Consider the following 11,484-nt stretch of genomic DNA (forward strand, 5'->3'; position numbering starts at 1 on the left):
TCCGCCCAGGATCGAACTGAGGACCTTCCGCGTGTAAAGCGGATGTGATAACCACTACACCACGGAAACCGCTATCAATTTCCTCGCCTTTTGGCGCTAGTAATTTTTTTTTGTTGTTGTTGTCTATATAAATAAACATTTAACAAAATATGCGTTATCGAACGTTTTGTGGTTTCACTGATATCTAAATTCCAAAACTAATTCACGTATAAAAATCTTTTTGTCTAAATTTTATTCTCCAGGAACAAAAAAAAAAATTTGCGGAAATTACCGAAGGTCGATGGATCATTTAGGCTACATAAAATTTTTTAAAATGACCTTAACGTATTAAAAAAAGATATCATCTCAATATAAATAATTCATGCAAAGAATTTTAATATAATTAAATCTCAATATATTATAAATATTACGATTTGATAGTGATTAATAATAATGGAATTTAATTGATTTATCGATTGAAATGAGGTTTATTATTACGTTATCGATTCGAAAAAAAGAATATAACGTATTTTTGCAATAGTTATAAAATAAAAAAAAAAAAAAACGTGTAATAACTGCCAAAATGTAATCCGTGTCAAATTACGCAAAAAGAAGCGTGTTTGTGTGTGCTTTTGTCGCGGGAAATGCGTCTCACAAAAATTCTAAAACCACGAACAATTTTAAATAATAATCAAAAATAAAAAATTTTAATATTCTTTCCATGCCAATAATGTATAATAAAAGTAAAAAAAATATTCAAAAAGAATATTAATATGAAAAAAAAAAAAAAAAAGAAAATTTTTTATTCTAAAGACACGATTCTATTGTACCAATTATTATTATTATTATTACGTAATAATTTTTACAAAAAAAAAAAAAAAAAAAAACAAAGAAATTTGAATAAAACGATCGACTCCTTCTCCTACTCGAATACGCTAATAATAATAATAATAATAATAATAATAATAATAATTCAAATTACATAATTAAAAGAATTTGAAAATAATAATAATATTTTTAAACGGTTTCTCATCGAGTTAACATCATTTTTTTTTTTTTTTTTTTTTTTAGGGTAATAATTAAAGAAGAAGAAAAGAAAAAAAAAAAGATGGAAGGAATTTTAACGGGGAAATTTTTTGAAAAACAAAAAGGAAAAGAAATGAAAGATATTTTAAAGGTAAATAATTTTATAATAATAACCATAATAATAATAAAAAAAAAAAAATAATAATAATAATAATAATAATAATAAAAAGTTTGTGAAAGTTTTAAAAGTTTTTTGGTTTTTTTTTTTTTTTTTTTTTTTTTTTTTTAGTCAGAAAATAATTCAACAAACGGAAATGAAATAAAAAGGAGATTTACGTGGGGAAAAGGACTTTCGAATGATTTCGACATGACGGGTAAATTTATTAAAACCACGTTCGAATTACCGTTAAATTGTACGAATCCGGAAGAGGAACAAACGGAAATACAAAATTTTTATAAAAATTCAAACGTTTTTATAACGGGTAATTTTAACAAAATGGCGTCGTCGTCGCCCTCCTCATTTTTTATTCGATTCGATTCGTGGATTTTTTTTTTTTTTTTTTTTTTAAATATGGCGACGAATAAATTAATTCTATTTCAGGTGCGACAGGATTTTTGGGTAAAGTTTTAATCGAAAAACTTTTGGTATCGTGTCCGAACATTGGAAATCTTTACCTTTTGATACGGGAAAAACGTGGGAAAAAATCAGAAGAAAGATTCGATGATCTTTTCAATGATGACGTAAGAAGAAGAAGACATTTTGAATGAATGATAAAAATGATAAATAAAACGTAAAATAAAAAGTAAAAATGGGGATTTTAGGTTTTCGCAAGACTTCGCAAACTCGTACCTGATTATCGTAGAAAAGTCATCGTCGTGAACGGTGACGTCACACAATCGAATTTAGGATTGTCACCCGACGATTACAAAACAATAACGGAAAATGTGTCGGTTATTTTTCACGGTGCTGCCAACGTTCGATTCGACGAAACTCTTAAATCCGCCGCCAACATAAACATAAAAGGAGTTGTGGAAATATTAAAACTGTCGAAAAATTGTCAACATCTAAAGGTACGTCACGTCGTCGTTTTTTATTTCTAACGATCTTTTTGTACTTTTAACGGTTTTTTTTTTTTTTTTTAGAGTTTAGTACACGTGTCAACAGTTTATTCTAATTGCACGTCAGTAAACAAACACGTTTCCGAAGAATTTTATCCCGTCGCATATAATTATAAGGATTTATTTGAACTCGTCGAACGCGAATCGGATGAATCCGTTAGAAAAATAACAAAAAATTTTATATATCCATGGCCGAATACTTATTCTTTTACCAAACAAATAGCAGAAGACATAATTTCAAAAGAGGGACGTGAATTACCCATTGGAATATTCAGACCTGGAATAAGTAAGGAAAACAAAATGAAAATTTTCTTAGTTTTTTTTTGGGGGGTAAAATTAAGGTCGTATTTTACACATAGTTATAGCAACGTACAACGAACCTATAAGAGGATGGACTGATAACATTTACGGTCCGACAGGAGTCATCGTGGGAGTAGGTACGGGAGTTTTAAGAGTTATCAATATTGATAAAGAAACCGTGGCGAATATGGTACCCGTGGATTTTGTCGTTAACGGACTCATTGTCTGCGCATGGAAAACTCATGAAAATTTCAGGTTGTCATTTTTATCCATTCATTCAGGTATGGTGATATCGATGGGGGTTTTTCTTTTTGTTAATATGAGCCTGTGCAATCATTTACAGGAACGATAAGAAAAACATGATGATATATAATTTCGTATCGGCGACGAGGAATCCGATACGTTGGGGAGAATTTTCATATTGGAACGGAATCTACGGTCAAAATTGGCCAACGGTTTTGGCTATTTGGTATAAAGAATTTCACCTCGTTAAAAACAGGCTCTTGTTTTTATTCGTGTCGTTTTTTCTACACACATTACCATCTTACATAGCAGATGGAGTTTTTGTAATGTGTGGAAAAAAACCAAAGTAAGGGACTCGGATTAGAAAATGGCAGAAATTATCAATGAGAAGTCACAATATTATTATTATTATTATTTGCAGAATGATTAAATTGTATAAGAAAATAAATAAGTTTAGCGAAGTGATAACTTATTTTTCCACACAAACTTGGAGTTTTTCCGATGAAAATATACAGAATTTATGGAAAAGCATATCGGAAAAAGATAAAATAATTTATCCTTTCGATATAGAAAAAATGGATTGGGATTATCATGCTCAAGCACATCTTTTGGGGCTTAGAGTGTACCTGACCAAAGATGACATACACACTTTAGTCGATGGAAGAAAAAAATGGAAAAGGTAGTAGTAATGGTTATCAAGTCATAATTGGAAAAAATTGTGTCGAATAATGAATTGTTGTTTTATGGTTTCAGACTGAAATTTTTACACAGGTGCCTACAAGTATTACTATTGGTATTTTTCACTTGGATTACATACAAATTATTTGATTTTTTTAATAAATTTACATAACAATGATGATGATGATGATGATGATTTACTTGAAAAATTGATTTTTTTTAAATAAATAAAAAAAAAAAATGAATAATTTGTTTTTTTGAATTACTGAAATTTATTACTTACTAACTGTTTTCCGTTATTTTTTTAACCAAAAATCTTTCTGCTCATATCATAAATTAAAAAATATAATTTACTATTAACAAATTTAACGTTTTTTTAAATTATTTAACCGAAAATAAATCAATTAGGAATTTAAAAATGATAATCCTCAATAAGTTTTCCTATTGAATTAAAAAAAAAAAAAAAAAAGAAAAACGTCGTTACGATTGATGTCTGATTGTTCTCGGTTTACAACAGTCGTGGCAGTAGAAAGTAAACATGCCATGCTTTTTTAAAATTTTAACGATTTTGATTAATTGATTATAAAATTTATTCAGTCACGTTTTGCCTTTTTATATATTTTAATCATGGTTTTAATTTTATAATGTTTATCATATAATAAATATATATATATATTTTTATAAAAATATTTTAATCGCACGTTTAAAAAAAAAAAAAAAAAAATTGAAAATATTTTGATTCAAAATGAATCACAGTAATTTTTTTATATTATTTTTAATTTTATTAATTAATATTTATCAGGTTATATCGGATGGATATATTATGTATTGTCCCTGTATGGGTAAGTCATGTTTTTATTTTAAAAAAAATTATATTAAAATAATATTTTTAATTAATTCTTTGAAATTTTCAGGAAGATTTGGAAATCAAGCTGATCATTTTTTAGGTGCATTAGGTTTTGCTAAAGGACTCAATCGCACATTAGTGTTACCACCATGGGTAGAATATAATCAAGGGCAACCAAAGTCTGTACAAGTTCCTTTCGATACTTATTTCAGGGTTGATAAATTATTAGAATTTCATGATGTGATCACAATGGAAACATTTATGAAAACAATCGGACCAGAAATATGGCCGAAAGAAAAAAGAATTTCATTTTGTTACACAAATCGAGGGGATTCAGAAGGTTGCAATGCAAAAGAGGGAAATCCATTCGGACCATTTTGGGACACATTTAATATCGATTTTGTCGGCTCTGAAAAATATGGTCCATTGCAATTTGATGTACATCATGGCAACATGGCTGAAAAATGGATGCAGAAATATCCGGCTGATAAATGGCCTGTATTAGCTTTTGTCGGAGCTCCAGCCAGTTTTCCTGTTTTAAATGAGAATAGAAAATTACATAAATACTTGGTTTGGAATGATGATATAAAACAAAAAGCTAAAAATTTTATTAAAAATCAATTGCCGATTGGAAGTTTTGTAGGAATTCATTTAAGAAATGGTATTGATTGGGTTCGAGCTTGTACTCATGTTCAACACAGTCCAAATTTATTTGCCGCACCTCAATGTGTCGGATATCAAAATGAATTTGGAACTGCAACTCCTGAAATGTGCATGCCTTCATCAAAGACAATAATAAAACAAATAAAGAGAGTTTTAAAGACTGTCAAAGAACCAGGTGCAGTTTTTGTGGCTTCAGATAATAATTACATGTTATCTGAATTATCGGAAGCTCTTAAAAGATTTGAGGTAAGTTTAAATAATAATAATAATAAAAAATTAAATTCATAAATGATTAAGAATCAACATCATGTTTGTTTAGGTGAAAGTAACGAATCTTCAACCACCAAATCCTCATGTTGAATTAGCAATACTTGCTCAATCGAATCATTTTATAGGGAATTGCATTTCATCATTTTCTGCATTTGTTAAACGTGAACGTGATGTGAAAGGATTAAAATCATCATTTTGGGCATTTCCAACAGAAAAAAAGAAAAAAATTCATGATGAACTTTAAAGAAGACATTTCATATACATCACTTAAACTAAATATCGAGAAATTCAAGACTTTTTTTTTTTTGTACATCACAAATTTTTATAATGTTTTCCCTTTTTTTTTTTTTATTTTAAATGTTTAATTTTTATCATCACATACTATTACCAAGACAGAAAAAAGAATTTTGATTTTTAATTTAATTAGAAATTAAGTTTTTGTCGTATTCGACATTAGTTAGAAACAAAAAAAAAGTATTATTATTATTCGTCATGTTGATTATGATGATGGCTTTTTTTTTTTATTTACAAAATGCATCGCAGCTGGATTGCAATTTTATAAATCTTATTAGTATTATTATTATTATCATTAATTATTACTTTTTTTTTCAATTAAAAAAAGTTATTATTATTATTATTATTATTATTCTCCCCTTTTTTTCCAAATTGTAATAATGTAAGAAAGTTAAACATGGCGAAAGGGTTACATTTTTTAAAAAGAAAACTTTTTCCCCTCGTTTAACTTAAATATTTATAAGTATATATATATATCGATCGAACAGGTAATATAATTCTTAAAGATTTTTTCCAAAAAAGGGGGTGGGGGAGGGGGGCTATAAATTTTCCAGTCTTACTGCGCAGTCGATAATTATTATTATCCCCCATTTTCTTATTTTTTCAGTTGTTTTTGTTAATTTCCCTTAGAAACGTGGTTTTCGTATCCATTTTCCTTCCCTTTTTTTTTTTTTTAGTGCCACGTTTATGTCAAACAAAAACAAAAATCAAAAATCTTTTTTTCATTTGTTTTTTATTTTTTTCGTTATGATAATGATAATAATTTGACAAAAAGTATATATATAAATATTTATAAATAATAGTTTTTTTGTTTTTTTTGTGTTTTTTACAAAGAAAAATGAATGGAAAAAATCAAATTTTTGTATTTTGTAAATGTCACGCGGGATTAAATGGGAATGTATTGAATAGGAAAAAAATGAAACGTTCACAAACCGTCCAGGATTTTAAATTTTTTTCTGGTTTTGGTAAGTTTTTATATTAATTATTATTTAATTAAAGTTAAAAACGATTAAATATCGATACCGTTTCCATTATGTACTAATACGGATTCATAGAGTAAAAAAAAAAAAAACGATTAACGATTTTTTTCATATTTCTAAAGTTCAAACAAACAAACAATTGAATATTTAATGCGATTTATATATTATTATTATTATTATTATTATTATTATTATTGTAAAATTTGAAAATTTTACGCGCGAATTCGATTATTTGTATTATGTTTAAAAAAGAAAAAAAACTGTTAACGATTTTGAACTTTCGCGTACAGACACGCACAAAAATTACCGATGACGTCATAGAACCGTTAAAATTTAAAATTTTTAAAAAATCGTTAATAATTTTGATTTAACGATTTGATTTTTGTTATTTTTTGGGGGAGAGAAGGGGGGGGGGTAAAACATAAACTATTAAAATTTATTTAAATAAAAATGATAAAACATAACGAAAAAAAAAAAACGATAACATAATTTGTTGTTGTTGTTTTTTTTTTTTTTTTTAATAAATTTTACGTCACGAAAAATCCGTTAAAAATAATTTAAATATGGCGCAAAAACGAATAAATAATTCAATTTTTTTATTATTTTTTATTATTTTTCGGTTGCTTGCGCGAATTTCGAAACGCAAAACAAAAAAAAAAAGAAAAGAAAAAATAGAAATTTTTCACGCAGCATCTCTTCATCTCTCGCTCTCTCTCTCTCTCTCTCTCTCACACAGAATGTTTCACGAGAGAAAAAATTTTTCAGTTTCGAAAAATTCATCTTTCTAAAACCACGTGTTAGCTATTTTTTTTTTTTTTCCGGTAAAAATTTTCGCGATTATATTTTTTTTTTTTTGTGTTATCACGTGATTTTTATCAACGAGTAATAATAATAATAATAATCGAATCGTCATTTTATTTAATTATCGTTAACGAAGTCATTTTCTTTTTTTTTTTTGCAAGAGATTTTAATTAAACAAAAAAACGAAAAGTGCACATTCTCATTTTTTATTTATTTATTTATTAAATATTTACTTAGCCGACAAAAAGGTAATAAATAAATAAATAAAAACGTTTCTTTTTTATTGCAACGATCATCAAATGTTTTTTTTTTTATACTCGGAAAGAAAACCGGAAATGGAATTTTTTTTACCTTAATAGAAAAAACGATTTTTTTTTTTCGTACTGTTTCCGTTCAGGCAAAAACTTTTAATATATATATATATATATATATATATATATATTTCACTTAATAATAATAATAATAATATGAAAAACAACGCGTTCGTGTTCATAGCAATGATAATAATAATTATTCCATAGAGTTGCCCCCCGCAAAAAAATTAAATTTTTTCTTTTTTTATCCGTCATAATACTGATTAAATAAAAAGCAGAAGAAAAATAGTTTTTTTTCGTGATGTAACAAAACAATTTTTTTTTTAATACGCTTATGCATCCGGGGGGGGGGAAGGGGAAGGAAAAGGAAGGGGGAACAAAAATGGGAAGAAAAAGGGAAGAAGAAAAATTATTTAATTGAAAACGTGGTAGGAAAATTTTTTTTTCGTGACCTCAAATAAAAAAAAAAAAGTTTCTGCTGATTTTTTCTTTTTTTTTTTTTTCTATTACTTTATATACATCATCATCATCATTATTATTATTAAATTAAGAAACTTTTTTTACGTCCATGATAATAATAATAATAATGTTAATAATAATAAACTTCGAAGTGATTTTAATATTAAAAAAAAAAAAAACAGATTTTAATTTTAATTTTAAATTAAAAAATAATAATGATAATGATAATAATAATAATAATAATAATAATAAAATTGCATCGTTCGCATTATAATTAAAATAAATTTTTTAAAATTAATAATAATAATGATGATGATGATGATGATGAAAAAAAAAAAACGGAAACAAAATTTGAAATTTTTTTTTTTTTTTTTTTTTTTTTTTTTTACGGAAAAAAAAACCTTTCCGAGTCTTACGATAAAATAATAATAATAATAATAATAATATAATTGTCGCAGTATGTAATCGTTAAATAATATTAATAATAATTTACGTTTAAAGTCCCACCTTTGAAAAATTTACGACGGGCCCCCCGAATCGGAAGCGGCGGTTAAAAGAAAAAAATTTTTTGAGCGAATTTTTATTTATAAATTCCCCCATTTCCCCTCCTACTCCCTCCCTCCTCTCTTCCCTCCCCGTCCCCCCGAATAAATACGACGACGGTTAAGTTGAAATTCTAGACCATCACCAACACCACCAATTGCACCTGCGCTTAAATTTATGCATGAAAAAAAAAAAAAGTGCAGACGTTAAAACAGACGACGACGACGACGTTTCCCTCTTAAAAAAAAAAAGTCTTTTAATTTTGTTAAAAACAAACAAACGAACAAACAAACAAACAAACAAATTAAACAAAATGTCGTCGAACTTTAAAAAAAAAAAAAAAAAAAGTAAAGAATATAAAGGAATCATCGTTTTTTTTTTTTTTCTCGTTTTTGTATGTGGTGATCAACCTTGGTACGAAACGAATCGTCGTCGTCTCCTTCTTCTTCTGCTTCTTATACCTGATTCTTGTTTCGTTAACGGTGCCTACATTATAACAACAACAACCACAACAACAACAACAACCAGTATACGTATAAAAATCTCTTGCAAAAAATTTTTTATTTTCGTTTCGTTTTAATATTTAATTTTTAATTTACAAGTTTTTAATTTTTTTTTAACGAGGGAGAGAGGGTGAGAGTGAGGGGGGAAAAGTGCGTGAGTGTGCGTGTGCGTGCACGTGTGTGCGTAAATTAATAAATATGAAGTGATGAATTATTTTAGTTATGATAAAATTGAAGAAAAAAAGTTTTGACAAATCTAAAATAAGTATAAAAAAAAAATTAACGGATGTTGTCACTTTCGGTGTTAATCAACAGAAAAATGATAAAAAAGAATTATTAGGGAGCACGGATCAATTTGTTTCGGATACTCATAGATCACAACAGGATAATCGTAAGTTTTTTTTTTTTTTTAATTTTTTTTTACTGCCTCCCTCTACCTCCCCCCTTTCTCCCCATTTTTAAATTTGAAAATGTGCGCGTGTGTGTGTTTACCTGAGAGATTTCGTTAGGATTCGCCGCTGATTTTTTTATACGTTAATTAAAAACGTGTAAAATGGACACAAATCGTTCGTTTGTTTGTTTTTTTGTTGTCTCGAACGTTTTTTTTTTTAACGCTCTTTAAAATTTTTTTTTTTCTGTTGGATTTCCGGTTAAAAAAATTTTTTTTTATTTTTAGACAGGTGTAATTAAAAACTTCTTTCGTTTGTTCGTTTGTTTTTTTACATAAAAAATTTTTGGATTTTTTTGTCGAATTTTTTTAGAAACCGCAACATCAAACGATCTAATTTTTTGCTTATGGGAAACAAAAATGGCGGTCACGCTTGAATAAATAAAAAAAAAATTTTTGTTTTGCTAATTGCGAAGTCACACACACAGACAGACAACAAACAACAAACAAAAAAAATTTGTTTTATTGTTTCGAGTTAATAATAATAATTATTATTATTGTTATTATTTAAATGACGAGAAAACAAAAAAAAAAAAAACAAAAAAAAAATTTTTTTTCTTTCCCACGAACAAGCTTAAAAAAAAAAATGGGAAAAAATGAAATTTAATTCGTGTCACCGGGAAAATAATTTCCCTCCTTCCCCTCTCCCCCTCTCCCGGACAATCCGATTGTCTTGATGAAAAATTTATTAAACGAACAATAAAACAAACGAACGTGCGAACGTTTTATTATATTCTCAAAAGGAAAATTTACGAAAAGGAAAATTTATCCTTACGGAATAAAACCATTTTCTGTTGTTTTCCTTCGCCTCCCCCACCCCTACCCTCCCCATTCGTATAAAACAAAAACATTTTTATCAATTGGACACGTTTCCCTCTCCTCCCCCCACCCGTGCGACCTCCGGATAAAAACCTTAACGCTTTATTTTAAACGAACGTATATTAACACAATAATTAACAATTAATCGAATGCGTGATATAAAATTATGTGACGTCACAGACGATGACGAAATAAAAAAAAATGATGATAATAATAATAAGGTTTAAAATTCTTCTTCTCGTCATCACGAAACCGTTCGATGGGGAACTAAGGGGAAAAACATAATACGATTCTTTTCGTAAGAAAGTCACAAATGAGAAATTTAATAGGTATAATAATAATAATAATAAGAAGGTATGATGCCTACAGGTAGATTCACTATTTCCTTCCATCATTCACCCTACCTACCTACGTACCTATATGTATTATAATCCAGTTCTATTTTTTTTTTTTTTTCGGCGTGTCGTGGAATAAACAAAAAAAAAAAAATTATCTTTTGTTATCGTCATGCATAGTAGGTTGATCCGTCACTGATGTGCTGCTACGTAAACCTTGTTTTTTTGTTTTGTTTGTTGTTGTTGTTAATTTAGTGTCAATAAAAACAAAAAAAACGTTCGGGTTTTTTTTTTAATCGTACCTTGATTTTTTTGCTGTCGGTTTCGTTTTTTTTTGCTGTCGTTCGATGAAGACCGTAATGGGAATACAACACGATTGGAATTTTGAAATATACGACGAGTATTTTAAAACTAATTCCGGTAGAGTATAAAAAACCTAACGAAATTATTATTATTATTACTATTATTATTATTACTATTATTATTATTATTAGAGGGTTAATAATAATAATAATTGTCTTTTGTTTTTTTTTAATTTTCCATCCACCGTGAGAATTTCCGATGGTAGAAAAGGTTTATTATTATTTAATTAAATTAATTACTATTTTAAATTTTTTCGTTTGACGTCACGAGTAGGGAAAAGAAATAATAATGATAATGATGATAATAATAAATTGTTTAATTCGTGATTTAACTATTTGTCGATTTTGTTATAAAAAAATTTATTGAAATTTATTGAAAGAAGTTTCTAGAAATTTTTTACAATTGGAAAAATAATATTTTATATTATAACTTTTTTCTTTTCTGGAAGAAATTTAAATAAATTGTATAAAATTTATTTAATTTATGATATTCGAAATGGA

The 11,484-nt window shown here is 27.1% G+C and overlaps 2 protein-coding genes across 2 annotated transcripts; both read left to right on the forward strand.

The window, feature by feature from the left end:
* Positions 1 to 1,372: 1,372 nt before the first annotated feature.
* Positions 1,373 to 3,517, forward strand: Phum_PHUM091870 (uncharacterized protein; the record flags this gene model as incomplete). Its single annotated transcript, XM_002423841.1, has 8 exons — positions 1,373 to 1,487; positions 1,607 to 1,746; positions 1,828 to 2,076; positions 2,149 to 2,410; positions 2,484 to 2,682; positions 2,768 to 3,013; positions 3,089 to 3,346; positions 3,421 to 3,517. 8 exons carry the CDS (start codon positions 1,373 to 1,375, stop codon positions 3,515 to 3,517), a joined length of 1,566 nt encoding a protein of 521 aa, XP_002423886.1.
* Positions 3,518 to 4,168: 651 nt separating this feature from the next.
* Phum_PHUM091880 (GDP-fucose protein O-fucosyltransferase 1 precursor, putative) lies at positions 4,169 to 5,369 on the forward strand (the record flags this gene model as incomplete). The annotated part of the gene is made up of 3 exons (XM_002423842.1): positions 4,169 to 4,191; positions 4,264 to 5,101; positions 5,175 to 5,369. 3 exons carry the CDS (start codon positions 4,169 to 4,171, stop codon positions 5,367 to 5,369), a joined length of 1,056 nt encoding a protein of 351 aa, XP_002423887.1.
* Between the last annotated feature and the right edge of the window lie 6,115 nt (positions 5,370 to 11,484).

The sequence above is a fragment of the Pediculus humanus genome, genomic scaffold, assembly GCF_000006295.1.
Source record: "Pediculus humanus corporis 1103172107444 genomic scaffold, whole genome shotgun sequence".
Classification (NCBI taxonomy): Eukaryota; Metazoa; Arthropoda; class Insecta; order Psocodea; family Pediculidae; genus Pediculus; species Pediculus humanus.